The sequence below is a fragment of the Phodopus roborovskii genome, unplaced genomic scaffold (genome assembly GCF_943737965.1).
Source record: "Phodopus roborovskii unplaced genomic scaffold, PHOROB, whole genome shotgun sequence".
Classification (NCBI taxonomy): domain Eukaryota; kingdom Metazoa; phylum Chordata; class Mammalia; order Rodentia; family Cricetidae; genus Phodopus; species Phodopus roborovskii.
This window is the reverse complement of record NW_026126515.1, coordinates 5103675-5118729: the sequence shown is the minus strand read 5'-3', so window position 1 is coordinate 5118729 and position 15055 is coordinate 5103675. Positions and strand designations below refer to the sequence as shown.

General features: G+C 48.2%; 1 protein-coding gene across 1 annotated transcript in view; it reads left to right on the top strand.

Moving 5' to 3' along the window:
• Zfyve1 (zinc finger FYVE-type containing 1) overlaps nt 1-13423 on the top strand; it is a 48078-nt gene extending 34655 nt beyond the window's left edge. Inside the window, exons 4-11 of the mRNA XM_051196282.1 lie at nt 2669-2775; nt 5252-5360; nt 5817-5914; nt 6004-6121; nt 6782-6952; nt 7996-8176; nt 8718-8831; nt 11783-13423. Coding sequence (XP_051052239.1) covers nt 2669-2775; nt 5252-5360; nt 5817-5914; nt 6004-6121; nt 6782-6952; nt 7996-8176; nt 8718-8831; nt 11783-12015 — 1131 coding nt within the window. The 3' untranslated portion in view covers nt 12016-13423. The remainder of the gene's footprint in view (nt 1-2668; nt 2776-5251; nt 5361-5816; nt 5915-6003; nt 6122-6781; nt 6953-7995; nt 8177-8717; nt 8832-11782) is intronic.
• The last annotated feature ends 1632 nt before the right edge of the window (nt 13424-15055 follow it).

Below are 15055 nucleotides of genomic sequence, written 5' to 3'. Positions count from 1 at the left end.
ATCACATTGCAGATGGTTGTGAGCCACCATGTGGTTGCTGGGAATTGAACTCAGGACCTCTGGAAGAGCAGCTAGTGCTCTTAACTGCTGAGCCATCTCTCCAGCCCTGCCTGAACCTTTCAAGTGTTGGGATTATAAACGTACAGCCTGAGAAAGGTTCTTAGGTCCTGTGCATTGTCTGGTTGGGCAGTGAGGATGGCTTAGAAAGAGGGAAACAATCCCACCATCAAAACCAGCAGCAAGGATGTTAGCAGCAGCAGCTAATGTCCCGGCCGGGACATCTCACATGGTTCTTAGTGTGGTTTGTGGGATCTGGTGAGGGAAGTGGTACAGGCAGCCCATTCTAAAGAAAGAAAACAGACAGACAGTGCAGAGCTGTCAGCTACACACTGCTTGGCTTTTAGTTAATTCCAAATGAAGTCAAGCTGACAACCACAATGAGCCACCACACTTTTACCTTCTATCTTGTTGTTTTTTAAAATAGAAAAATAACTTCCCAAGGGGTCTGGAGGGATGGCTCAGTGGCTAAGAGCACTCGCTACTCTTCTAGAGGACCTGGGTTCAATTCCCAGTACCCACATGATGGCTCACAACCATCTGTAACTCCAATCCCAGGAGACTCAGCACCCTCTTCTGGTTCTCAGACACCAGACTCACAGTGGTGCACAGGCATAGATACAGACAAAATACCCATACACACACATAAAATTTAAATTTTTAAAAAAAAAAATTCCCAAATCTGTTGGTGATTTAGTAAGAAGATGATGTTTCCCCTGTAGTTACCCTCAAAGTTAGTTATGCCAATGTTTGAGAAACACAGCCTTAAGGGTTATCAAAAATTTGGCCATTTAAAGGAATAAAAATGGAGAGGGCCTATGGAATGAGATAAAGGCTGGATCAAGGCCAGGACCAAGAAGGAGGGGGTAGGAGTTGATTGGGAGTGGGGGTGGATGCTGGTGACCTGTTTGATTGCCTTTGAGGACCTGTACTGGGTTTGGAGGTGGCAGCAAAGGACATTTGCAGCGTTTGTGATCTAACCTGGGAGGAAAATCTGTGAAATATCCATAGTGTTCCACCTCTGGCTGCTTAGTACCTAGTTCAGGTGTCTGGTGTAATTGGTGCATCCAAGAGGGCTGAAGGTATGGTCTTCAGTGGTTGGGAAGGCTACAGTGGAAGAGAGGAGACCACACATTCCTTGATGAATAAGTCAGCGCCAACAAGTTCTGCATGCCCTGATTATCATTTTATTCTCTTTATGAATCCATAGACTATTCCAGTCTTCAGTTTCAGGTCTTTGTGCTTTTTGTCAGGTCTCTGTTAGCCTGACTCAGGAATTGCTGCTTGGTTGCCATCACTTACAAATGGTGTTTTATGGGCCCCCTGACTGTCCTTGCAGGACCTGGCATTTGAGTGCCTTTGTGCGAGTCCCTATGGCTCTGTGTCATGCCGACTGCATGCAGCACTGGCACCACCTGGCCCTGTAGCCCTTGAGCCTATAGGAAAGAAGAAGAGAAAGCTGTTGTAGTGTTTTGCTGTTGTAGAATTTATGTAGGTCCTAATGCATTCTAAATCATTGCTCACCACTAACTTACAGCCCAGCAGCGGAAAGGAAAGCTGAAGTAAGTTCCCTTTAGCTGAGACTCTTTAAGAAGCTTGAAAGGTGGGCCGAGTGGCACGCCACTTTAGTCACAGCACTCGGGAGGCAGATGGACCTCTGTGATGCTGGTGTGTGTAGCTAACTCCAGGAAAACAATAAGTAAGCAGGGGGTGGCACACGCCTTTAATCCCAGTACTCGGAAGGCAGAGGCAGGAGGAGCTCCGAGTTCAAGGCCAGCCTGGCTACATGAGACCCTGTCTGAAAGCCCTCACCACAACTCCACTCACCCTGCCCTTCAGCTCTCACATCAACATGTCCATCTTTCACTGAGGGGATAACCCCGTAAGCTTTTGTTTTCAGCTATTTTCCCTTCTCTTCCCTGTGTGTCAGTAAGGTGAAGACTGCTTCAAAATCAAATAGTGGAATTGTTTTGAAATGAAAGGCACTCTCTGCATGAAATTGCTCTCTGTCAGTCTCAGGCACTAGACCCTTTCCCTTCAGTGTTTGGTCATTTGCCAACTTTTAGGTTAATTCAGTTGATAAATGACTGGGAAATACTATGGTCATTCTTACTGCGTTTTTGTTCTTACAGATTCTTTATGTTGAGATAGTTCTGTGGCCTACTAACATTCACGGGGGAGCCGGTGTATAGAAATGGGAGGGAAGACTAGGACATTCCCAGCTCACCTCTGGGCTCCTACCCTTGAGTCTGAGTTCTTTCCCAAAGGAAGTGAGCACCGGTCAGGATCTGTGATGGTTTTGAATAAAATGCTGACTGACGTGTGAGAGAGCCGTGCTGTGACTTCTAAGGCAATTAAGGGACAAGAGTAACCATTTACTTTTGACCTCTTGGGCAGTGGGTTGCTTTTTCCGGGAGTTTTTGGTCGTGAGAGTTGGTGCAGGTTGCGCCAGGGCGGAGAGTCAGGAGCTCGTGTGTGGGGTTCCCTCCTGCACTAGGGTACTTGCAGGAGCTCTGCTGGGAGTGAATGGGCCACCCTGCAAAGGCAGGTGGGAAGAGGCAAAGCCTAGGCTTCTGCGAGGGCTTTCACGATCACCTTCCCTCCTTGGCAGGCACTGAGCGACCGCTTCAGCGGTGAAATTCCCGATGACCAAATGGCGCACAGTTCATTTTTTCCCGATGAGTACTTCACCTGCTCCTCGCTCTGCCTCAGCTGTGGGTAAGTGAGAGCAGCCGTGCCCATCCTCCAGCTTGGAACCAGAGGCTGACAAGTGTTGCTTCTGACTGAGTGTGTGGCCCTGTCACCTGAGTGCTGTTAAAGTATAGAATCTGATGGGCTGGGCCGGCATGATGGCTCAGTGAGGAAAAAAAAACTTCTAAACTTGAAGACCTGAGTTTGATCTCTGGGACCCATGTGGTGGAAAGAGAGAACTGAATCCCACAAGTTATCCTCTGACTTTTGCTAATGCAGAGGGAGAGAGGGAGGGAGGAATCGAGGGAGAGGAGAGGAGAGAGAGATGGACTAAAGAAAATAAATTCCCAGGGGTAAGCCTCGTGGTGCATTTCTGACAAGTTCCAGTGGCCCTGCTGGTCTGGAGACCACCCTTTGGGGCAGTAAGGGCTTTAGGAATACATGTTAGGAGAAATTGCCTGCAGACTGCTGTAGATCTGAGTGGTTGTCTTCCGGTGCAGGCAGTTTTCCTGGCAGGAGACTGTGTGGCCTGCTTTTCTCTGGTTCCTCAACCACAGCTGTCAGTGGTTATTGTTTTCTCACACTGGTCTATTTATTCAGCTAGTACTTAGTGTCCCCATCTTCACTCCAGCTGTGTACAGAGCTCTGTGACAGGTGCTGGTCCTGGGTGACGCTTTTCTTTCTAAGGACAAATTCTTAGAACACGGTTGGTTTTTCTAAGGAACATATGGAATTGAGGCCAAGGCCCCCAAGGGATCTTGTGGGATCCAGGGCTCTTACTTGGATGGATCTGGGTGTGCCTTTGGCAGTGGTGTATTCACAAGGCTCCTGGGGGTATTTTCAAGTGTACCTTGAGCTGAGAGCATTGGGTATAATAATTCCCCATCTTGAATCTGTAGCGTCCTAGTTGTTAAAATACAGGCTCAGATCAGCAGGTCTGGAATATGCCCATGTCTTGAACAAATCTCAGGGTGATGCTGCTGCTGGTCTGTGGACCCCACTTGGCTGCAAAAGGCTTAGAGCAGTGACTCACAAATGTTAGCATGAGTCAGAGGAGCCCAGAGTGTGCTGAACTGATTGGTTAGTTACATTTCAGATTTAGTAGCTCTACAGAGAACCTGAGAAGTGGTGGTTTTGGTAACTTCCCAAGTGTTTATAGAGGATTGGTGTATCATTTTAAGCTGTTGAGGGCAATTAAATCAGTCTTATTCCTTGCCTGATGGATCCTATGGGTCTAAAGAAAGTGTGTCAAGACCAGGTTCCAGTCTTCTTATCCTGTAGACACACTTCCAAATTCTCTTCACCTCTGAATTGTTTTGCTCATATTAGGGCTGCCATCTCCTCTGTATCCTCCACTCTTGCCCATTTACAGGAGGATACTGTAACCCCTTTCTTTTATGAATGGCTTTTGACCTTGGGCTCTACACCCCATCTGAGGGCTACAGAAGCATTTCTAACCTGGGTGGAAAGGCTCTTAAACTTTACAGTGGAGAGCAGGGGTACTTTTGGAGAGTTCCTCTTGTGAAGGGAGGTCAGGAAGACACATTAGTTACCAGTATTACTTAACCTTTTTGCTCTGCCTGAGTCCAGCATGAGAGGATTAAGCACTGTTGGGTCACCATCACCTTTCAATCTGAACATCTGCAGGATTTCTAGAATTCTCTGTTACCGCAGTGAATCCCTAAAGTGCTGACCTCCGTGTCTGCCTTGTCTGCATAGCAGAGCTTGAAAGTTCTTGTGGCTCATCATTAAGCTGCTCCTGGATACATTGCCAGGTTTGGGGGCTTGCTCTTCATCTTTACATTTTGACAGCCTTATGCTGTAACTTTCCTGTCTTAGTTGCTTTTCTGTTGCTGTGAAGAGACACCACGAGCAAGCAATATACAAAAGAAAGCATTTAATGTGGGGACTCAGTTCCAGAAGGTTTGGAGTCCATGGTATCATGGTGGGAAGCATGGCAGTGGCCAGGCAGGTACCATGCTGGAGCAGTACCTGGGAACTTACATCTTGAGATCCATGAAGGGGGGGGGAGGGGGAGGAGGCAAAGGCCATCCCAGTGACACACCTGCTCCTATGTGGCTGCGCCTCCTAATCCTTCTCGAACAGCTACACCACCTGGGAACCAAGCATTCAAGCCTATTAGCAGCAGTCTTGTTTAAACTGCCTCCTGTCCATTTCATCCCTTTCGTATTTAATTTCTTGAGACGTGCTCAGCTTTCATCTCTAGTCTAGCTGGTGTCTTGTGTCTCTCCCATCTTTACTGAGGAGTCAGGTTGAGTTTTCTTTCCCCCATTCCCCCTTTCAGGCTAACAGTTACTTGCCCTCTGTTATGACTGACCATGAGTATTGCAGAGGGGTTTGTGTGTGGGGGGTCACTGGCTCCCTGTGTGCGGGAACCAGGTCTGGATCTGGCCCCGTGCCTCTTCAGATCCAGATGCTGGCTTGCTTGTGCGTGATGCTGCTGTTGTTTTAGCCCACTCTCTCACTGTTTGGCTCCCTTTAGGGTTGGATGTAAGAACAGCATGAACCACGGCAAGGAAGGAGTACCTCATGAAGCCAAGACTCGCTGTAGGTACTCACACCAGTATGACAACCGAGTTTATACCTGTAAGGTGAGTCTGCTGTGCTGCTCCTTCTTCCAACAGGGAAAAGTCTAGAAACCCTGTGGATGGAAGAGAAAGTGATGACCCAGCAGGGCTTACACCTCATTCTGGGGCCTCTTCTCTGTTGTTTGAGCTTATTTCTCTCTCCTTCTGTTGAGCTCATGGGTAAGGATCATCTGTCTACTTCTGAGCAGAGCTGCTTCTCAGGAAACCAATTTAGATGGATTTTTTTCCCCCTGTCTGTGACAGGCATATAATTTAGACAGAGCATAGTTTTGGGTTCCAGACTAGATCACAGCTCCTTCTCATAGAAGGCGTTCACTGGCTTCTTTAGAGTTGACCTCCTTCTGAGGGGCTAAACTCAAGGCGTGCACCCCGCAGCTGGTGAGATTTGTGGGGTGGTGGTGTGAGGTCACGGGGGCTCAGTGTACCCTGAATAAACGGGGAGAGTACTCCATGTTTCAGGCCTGCTATGAGAGAGGCAAGGAAGTCAGCGTGGTGCCGAAAACATCTGCCTCCACTGACTCTCCCTGGATGGGACTTGCGAAGTACGCCTGGTCTGGGTGAGTTTGAATAACAGCCACCTCTAGGTATTTGTTTTCTCAGCACCTGGCAGAGTGACACTGTTGACTTGCCAACTTGCCTCCCGTAGGTATGTGATCGAATGTCCTAACTGCGGTGTGGTCTATCGGAGCCGGCAGTACTGGTTTGGGAACCAAGATCCTGTGGATACAGTGGTGCGGACCGAGATTGTACACGTGTGGCCTGGAGTAAGTAAGAACTGCTCGTTGGGTGCCCTGTTCAGTGATTGTGTGTTTGTGCCTGGAGAGGTAGCGCTTGTTTACAGTAGAAAAGTCAACCATGAGTTTCAGCATATTAGTGGTCTAGAAAGCAGATCTGCAGAGCGCACCCTGTCCCAGCCCTTCGTTTCTTACTTTCATTGCATAGATGGTAGGAACACAACCTGGGATGAAATAGATGGAAATTAGTCTGCTTTTCTCAACTGGCAAGTAAAACTTCATTATGTGTGTTCTTAATTTTCCATATGCACAGGCACTTGATTTTTATAGATGTCTTTCTGTTCATTTATTTATGTAGCGATGGGACTGAGAGACCAGAGAGGAGGAGGAGTAAGCCAAAGCCACCTTTACCTCCTTAGCTTCCCAAGCAGGAAAGAGAGCTGAGTTCCTGTTTCCTCCCATTTATGTCCTCTCTCCTCCCAGCCGTTTCACTTCCTGTCTGTCTGTACAGACCTCCAGACCTCTATGGTTAGCTAGTGGCAAGCTCCACCTTCTGATCTTTAGAGAAACTTTATTTGCACCACACTGCCTGGTGGTTTACTGTTCTGAGTAGGTCCCAGCTGTCCCTCTCTTTTCTTCCCTGCACTCAGAGATTAGTGACCCCCCCCCCCCCCCGTGTTTTCGTTGCAGACTGATGCATTTCTGAAGGACAACAACAATGCTGCCCAGCGTCTGTTGGATGGGATGAACTTCATGGCTCAGTCAGTGTCCGAGCTTAGCCTTGGACCCACTAAGGCTGTGACTTCTTGGCTAACAGACCAGATCGCCCCTGCCTACTGGAGGCCCAACTCCCAGATCCTGGTATGACGTAGGAGCCCTCTTGAGCCCTCTTGAGCCCTGACATAGACCACCCTGCTTATGCCACTTTGCCTGGTGCTATGCTGGTTCCAGGAGGGAGACGCAGACCCTTTCCTCTCGTAGAGTTAGCTCTGGGAGTCTTTGGAAGGGCTCAGCTTTAGGCCACTTCTTTGCTTCCGGACTCCCTTTTGTTTCCTGTATTTTCTTTGTCATGGGTTTTATTTCCATTCCCAGGAGAACTAATTAATATTACCTAGATGTCAAAAATGACAGCTACATGATCTGGCGAAAGGAGTCAGTTCTTGGCTAGATAGACAATCCTTTAGAGAACCCAAACCTGGGGCTCGTTTCTGCCCAAACACCTGTAACAGGAAACTCTCCCCGCTGCTTTCTGCATTCAGGGAATTATTATTACAAGAAAGTGGGGTGTACTTGGTTTTTTAGTCTTATGGGGCCCACCACCCAGCTCCCAAATAAATATACCGAGACTTATTCTTACTCAGAATGCCTGGCCTTAGCTTGGCTTGTTTCTAGCCAGCTTTTCAAACTTAAATGATCCCATTTCTCTTTCCTTTTTGCCTCTGGATTTTTTTACCTTTCTTAATTCAATATATCTTTCTTTCCTTCTAACTCCAGGGCTGACAGGGTGCCTGGCCCCTGGCATCCCCTTCTCCTCCTTTTTTTTGGTTCCCCACTCCCTTCTCTAGATCTTTCCTCCTATTTATTCTCTCTGCCTATCAGCCCTACCTATTTCTCTCTCTTGGCTGTTTAGCTCTTTACGAGGCCAATCAGGTGTTTTAGGCAGGCAAAATAACACAGCTTTACAGAGTTAAACAAATGCAACATAAAAGAATGCAGCACATCTTTGCATCATTACATATCCCCCAGCATAAACAAATATTAAACACATGTCACAACAGGGTGGGTCCTGGCTGAGCTGGAACCCACTTCCAGGAGTTTGTGGTTGCCCCCCGGGTCATTCCCACTGCCCAGCTGAGCAGGTGGGTAGAACCCGGCATCTCTGCTTTGTTTTGGACTTGGAACAGAGCTGTAACCAGTGTGCCACGTCCTTCAAAGACAATGACACCAAGCATCACTGCCGGGCCTGTGGTGAAGGCTTCTGTGATAGCTGCTCATCCAAGACACGGCCAGTGCCTGAGCGGGGCTGGGGACCTGCACCCGTCCGGGTGTGTGACAACTGCTACGATGCCAGGAACGTCCAGTTAGGTAACGTGGGGCTCAGAAGCTGCCAGGGTGGAAGGGAAGGGGAGTCACCTTCCTTTGCACTTGCTGAATGTTGGGCACCGGGTGGCTCACTGCTCCAGTCATAGCGGTCCCGAGAGCAGTTGCTCCTCTGGTCACAGCTAGGCAACCCCTGAGCTCCTTCTTAGTATAGCCTAAGATGCTGGCCCTTGGAGTGGAGGTTTAGGAGGCAGGATTGAACTTGGCCTGGCCTGAGCTCTGAGCTTAGTGGTGCTTCTGAGAGAAGAATATCCGCATATAGTTGATAAGTTCGGGTAAGCTAAGATTGAGTCCTCTTTCTGTAGAAAGTTCTAGGTCTTTCTCTCAGAACCAATCTGGTTGACTTTAAAATCAGCCCTAGAGAGTTGGAGGTAAAGAACAGGAGATTCCCTGGCAGTCTAAGCTGACTGGCCCACAGGTCACTTCCTTTTAGTGACTGAGAATCCAGAAAGGTTCCACGGTGGCCCGGAGCTCCCATTGGAGAAAAGACTGTCAAGGGGCAGCTATCCCTTGTTACCATCCACAGATGTGACTGAGGCGCAGGCAGATGATGAAGGTGGAACCCTGATTGCCCGGAAGGTGGGCGAGGCCGTGCAGAACACCTTGGGAGCCGTGGTGACAGCTATTGATATACCACTTGGTGAGCCTGGGCAGTGCCTGTCTTGGGTGTAATGCATGAAGGATGAGGGGCTCAGGGTACCCTGGATGGTCATTAACATGCTTGCTTACTGGATTGAGTTTGGCAGCAAGGGAATGAAGGAAAGCTTTATATTTGCTTTTGTGCCGAGTCCTTTAGTGGCATCAGCATTATTTCTGGAGGCTATTGTTTCCATCTCCTGTTGCCGTACATAAAGGCAGGTCCATGCTGCTCTGTCTTAAAGTGGCGTGCATCCAGAGGTCAGATCATCTGCTTATTCCCTTTGTCATTGCCTGGAGTCACTGACTATTGCAGGGTAGCATTTGCATCGGTTTGGAAGGTCCACGCTGCCCTTAGAAGGACAGTTAGAAGCTCTGCTCAGTGGAGCATCCCACTTCCTCTCTGTTCTGTGGACCTTTCCCTGTGGAGTCTCTGGTAGTAACTAGTGTCTCAGAGTTTCAAGAGCTAATATTTTAGGGCTAGAGAAATGGCTCAGTGCTTAAGAGCATTTGCTGCGCTCACGGAGGGCCAAGTTCATGTCCAGCACCTGTGTTGGGCAGCTCGCAACCCCCCATAACTCCAGTTCCAGGGACTCTTCTGCTCTTGTGTGTGCTTCCATGTGCACCCACATCCACACGTGGCTGTCACACACATAGACATGAATAAATAAATCTTAATTGTTTAAGAAAAAGCTAACGGATGAAGCCAGGCGGTACAGGCAGCACTCAGGAGGCAGAGGCAGAGAGGCAGAGGCAGCTGGGTCTCTGACTTTAAGGCCGGTCTGGTCTACATACACAGTATGTTCTAGGCCAACTAGGGTTACATAGTAGGACCCTGTCTCCAAAAAAAGGGGGTGGGTGGGTGGGGCAGAAGCAGTTAATGCTTTCAAGTTTGAAGAGGTAGGAAGTATGCTTGTGTAATGTGTTGCAGTTCTAGAACCTGCCTAGGTTCAAGGAAGGAAAGTATGACAGAGAACTTGTTATATTAATTTACTTATTTACTTTGTGCCCTCCTGGCATGGCCTAAGTGTGGAGGTCAGAGGACAACTTTGGCAATCAGTTATCCCCTTCTCCTGTGCAGGTACCAGGCTTAGTGGCAAGTGTCTTTTATCACTTCCCTGCTGAGGCCTCTCATCCGCCAAAGCTATTGCTTGCTAACTCAGCATTTAAGATTCTTGCTCACTGACAGTGGTGGCACAGGCCTTTAATCCCAGCACTCAGGAGGCAGAGACAGGCGAATCTCTGTGAGTTCAAGGCCAAACTAGTCTACAGAGGAGATCAGCCAGGGCTACACAGGGAAACCTTGTTTCAAAACAACAACTCTGCTCCCACTCTGCTCCCATTGTGAGGGATACTTACACCAGAGTGGGAAGAAGAGAGGAGAATAGTGGATGGAGGACTCTGTATTTTGGTGTAAGGTAAGGGAGAGACCAGAGAGGCCAGTGCTGCTAGAGACAAAACGGCAACAAAAAACTATGGCTTATATCAAATACATGAATAGTCCACAAAACATTCTGTGCTTTTGACTCAATGGTATAGTAATAGGTAGATTTACCCTGGCTTGAAGCTAAGATTACATCAGCCCTTGGCCAACTGTTCCCTTGCTGAGCTTCCATATCATGTTGAGTTCAGTATGTATTTTCTTTCTGTTTTATTTTTTCTTTTAGATTTACTCCCAAGAGCAACAAGTGCTTTTTTGTTTTGGGTTTATTTTTTGAGACAGGGTTTCTCTGTGTAGTCTTGGCTGTCCTGGAACTCACTCTGTAGACCAAGCTGGCCTTGAACTCAGGCCTGCCTGTGCCTCCCAAATGCTAGTGTTGAAGGTTTGCATCACCAAACTGGGCTTACAAATGTTCCTAACCACTGAGCCAACTCTACAATATAGGCGTATTATTTCTGATTGCTGATGATAGCTTTAGAAGGGTTTGTTAAAAATGAATAAGCCCCTAAAAAATGAAGCCACCTTGCTCTTGCTTAATCCCACAGCTGCCATGCTCAGTGGTGCTAGGATGCGACTGGATTTCTGACTACAGTGTCAGGACTTCTTCGTGGCCCCTTTGATTGGTTTGAGTGCAGCTTTGCCTTATTGTCTCTTGGAGAGTGCAATACATTGCCTCCGCCTCAGCCACAAGTCCTGTGGTCAAGGGTGGAAACCTGGCATCTTTTTAAAAATAATTTATCTATTGTGTTTGTGTGGCAGGTGCACGTACTTGCTTGCGTGTGCCATGGCACACACATAGGTCAGAGGACAGCTTGTAGGAGTTGGCTTTCCCTTTCTACCACATGAGTCCTGGGGGATTGAACTCAGGCTGTTAAAGACCCCCGCTGTGCAAGCCTGGCACCCTGAGTTCTGTCCCTGGAACCCATCTAAATAAAATGGAGGAAGAGAACAGATTTCACAGTTAGCTTTGACTTCCACAGAAAGCAGGGCCAGGATGTGGCTCACTTGGTAGAGTGTTTGGGTAACATTCTTGAAAGCCTAGGTCTAATTCACTCCATAAACTAGGTGCGTTGGTGTATACCTATAATCCTAGCACTGGAGAAGTGAGACAGGAGGATCAGAGGACAGGATCATCCTCAGCAACAATGAGTCTCAGGCTACCCTGTGCTACATATCTCATAAAATACATGAATATTTTTATGGAGAGATGGCTCAGAGGTTAAGAGCCCTGGCTGCTCTTCCAGAGGTCCTGAGTTCATTCTCAGCCCCCACACGGTGGCTCACAACCATCTATAGTGGGATCTGGTGCCCTCTTCTGGCCTGCAGGCACGCATGCAGGCAGAAAACTATATACCTAATAAATAAATCTTAGAAATTAATGGATAAAAATAAACTGAAAACCATAACACAGTAAGGTTCTGTGTGCAGTTGGGATGACAAGCCGAGAAGTGTCAGAGGGACTCAGGGTGCAGGGTTCCAGGGTCCTAACTGTTCCCATTCCTTCCCTGATACAGGCCTGGTGAAAGATGCTGCCAGGCCGGCCTACTGGGTGCCCGACCATGAGATCCTGCACTGCCACAACTGCCGCAAGGAGTTCAGCGTCAAGCTGTCGAAGCACCACTGCCGAGCTTGCGGACAGGGCTTCTGTGATGAGTGCTCCCATGACCGGAGGGCTGTCCCCTCTCGTGGCTGGGACCATCCAGTCCGAGTCTGCTTCAACTGCAATAAAAAGCCCGGTGACCTTTAACCCCAGCTCCCTCTCCGACTCCTTCACAATTCCTTAGGTTCTCAGGGTTAGAAACTGAAGACTCACTGAGGCAGGCCCTCCTGGTCACCTGTTGTGGTGTGTGTGCTCTCCTCTCACATCCCTGGGCCACTTTTCCCTCAGTGGAGGCGAGCCTGGCTGTGGACCTGAAGGCATGAACCACCTCAGGGCAGAGGACCGAGCAGCTCTCAGTAAAGGTTAATGGGCCCGAGTCCATTGCATTTGTTTCAGTTAGAAATATCGACTCTATCTACCTGTATCTCCTTATATCCACGTAGAGGGGATTTGGAGTGAGTAGGCTGCTTCTGCTTTGAAGGCTTCCCTGGTGTGTCTCCAGCACAGGGTTAAGGTGGCCTTGGGAGCCAGTCTTCCTCATGAAGCCAGCCAGTTCAGAGTCACCCCTGCTGCATCTTCCCAAGCTTGGCAGAGGCTTTCCTGCCCTTTTCCCTTCCTGCTCCTGGGCTGCCTGGGGTTGAACCTCCTCTTGCCTGCAGCAGCCTAGGGGGATTCCACCAGGCTTTCCCAGTGCCAGTCCCGGTCCTTGGTTCCAGCCTGTTGTAGGCAGAGATCACCTGGCTTCGGCAAGCCACTGGTGTGTGTAGAGGGCCGGAGGGTTGGGGCCTTGACATAAGAAGTCAAAATGCAGGTGCTTGGGGCCCCTGCAGTTGGGGGCGTCCAGGAGGAAGTAGGTCTCCCCTAGTGGGACCTGTGCCCCTCCATGCTCCTGTCTCCATGAGGTAATGGGCCCACACCCTGCTCCTGAGTCAGCCCAACACCTCCCCCTTTGTCCCTGGAGTTCCAGCCTGCTTCTGAGTGTCACACTAGAACTTTTATTACTCAAAGTGTCTTACTCTTTGTTTCCAGACATACAACCCCTCTGTCTATTGGGGGGGGGGGTGATCATGAGAAGCCTTCCAGGGAAACAGCACAGAATGGACTGTTGGTTGTATGTTTTTTAATTATATATATAAAAATATATATGTATGAATATTTCAACAGATCATAAGGAGGAAAAAAAAAACCTCTTTGGTTCTTACAAAAGAAACCAAATGAACAAATGTTTCTCAACAACAGCTTGGACATCTATCGATCATGACTGCAAAGCCTGTTGTGTTGAACTCCCATTAGGGTGGAGTTTATCCGCAGTGGCCAAAAAAAAAAAAAAAAAAGCAGAATGAAAGCAACCTCGTTACTGATTAAACTGATGGGTGGGTGGAGCCTTGGGGAGGTATTTGGGCAGTTACTTCTGGGGTGTGTATCTGTTTGTCGTGAGCCCTGGAATGGAATGGATTGGTCCTTCTTAGACCTGTTCCTTTCTGCCTCCCGAGGCCCTGCCCTACTCTAGAACTGTGTCATCTATTCACCACCATAAAGGAATCTTCCTGCTGAACATGGCTGTGTTGGCTTTTTTTTTTTTTTTTTTTTTTTTTTTGTTCTCCCGTCTCTTTTCTGGTTGATAGGAGCAGAGCTGGTGGCTAGCAGAAGTCAAGAGAGGCATGTCTAAGAAAGGTGATAATTGGAAGGAAAAAATAAATTAAAAAAAGTAATATTTTACTATATTACTTCAGCTTATTATTCAGACAAGAGCTTTTTTAGAACATAGGTACCACAAACCCATTTATATTTACACACACACTTAAGATGGATAAAGTCTGATTTTATGTCAGGCTGATCTTGAACTTGAGCTCAAGAGCCTTCTTCGTCAGCTTCAAAAGTGTGTCACCATACTAAGCTTAGGATAGGTTTTAGCCAACCTCCTAACAGTTGACAGTTTCCCCACGTTACCTCTGTCTCAGGTTTCATGTACTCCAGGCTCAAACTTGAACCTCTGGTCATGGCTGCCTTCACCTTCCAATGCCCAGACTTCAGGTATGCACCACCATGCCCGGTTTAGGTGGTGTTGGGTCTCAACACTCAAGCACTCTTCCAATTGAACTACATGCCTCATCCGAATTCTCCAGGTCAGTAGCTAGCATGCCCTAGATTAGTTTACCAAGTGGGGCCCGATCTTTATGATTGTTGTAAATTAGCCCTTCATAGAGAAGGTGAATTGTGGTCTTGGAATTCTTTATTTTGGTTTTTTGAGACAGGGTTACTCTGGTTTTGGAACCTGTCCTGGAACTCACTCTTGTAGACCAGGCTGGTCTTGAACTCAGAGATCTGTGTGCTTCTGTCTCCTGAGTGCTGGGATCAAAGGCATGTGCCCCAATGCCTGGTGGTCTTGGAATTCTTAGTAGTGACCAGTGGGCTCTGTAAGTTCTCACCACATTGTCATTCTTCCTCAAACTCTCTCGGTGGGGTTTGAGAGCTAGGGACAGCTGCAGCCTGGCCTGCTGAGTTTGGTGGTTTGTAGCTTGGTGGCAGCTGTTTGACCGGGCTTCCCTCTGTCTTTGTGTCATGGTGTAGTTTGAACATTCCTCCTGATGTGCAACTTGGATGTTTTAAACAGATGAGTGTCAGTGATCTATGGAGACAGTGGGAAATTGTGGTGCTGGCCCTTGATTGTCCTAGGCTGTGCTAACCACTGGATGCACAAATTCTAATTGGTGTTAATAAAAATCCCAAGTCAGATATAGGGGAAAATGCTAAAAGATCAGAGGAGCAGAATAGCCAGCCACTAGTTCTCACCTCTACCAAATCCTCAAATTGAATGGGAAACCTGTCCCCATCAGACTGAATGCTGTCTCTAGGAAACCTCTGAATTCTCTGAGCTCCTGCCTCTTCCCGCCTTACATTCCTTTCTCTGCCCAGCCATTACACTCCTGTCTTGACCTCCCTAGTGCTGGGATCAAAGTTGTGAGCGGTTTCTCTTTGAGACCGGCTCAATCTAGTATAATCCTGGGTGGCCTTGAATTTGCAGAGCTGTCTGCCTCCACCTCCACCTGCTGGGATTAAAGGTGTGTGCCACCACTGCCTGGCCTCTGTGGTTGACTAGTGTGGCTAGCTCCACACTCTGACCTTTAGGTCACAAACAAAAAAAATATCTCCACAGATGCCCCTCCAAACATCTACCTTGTCATGT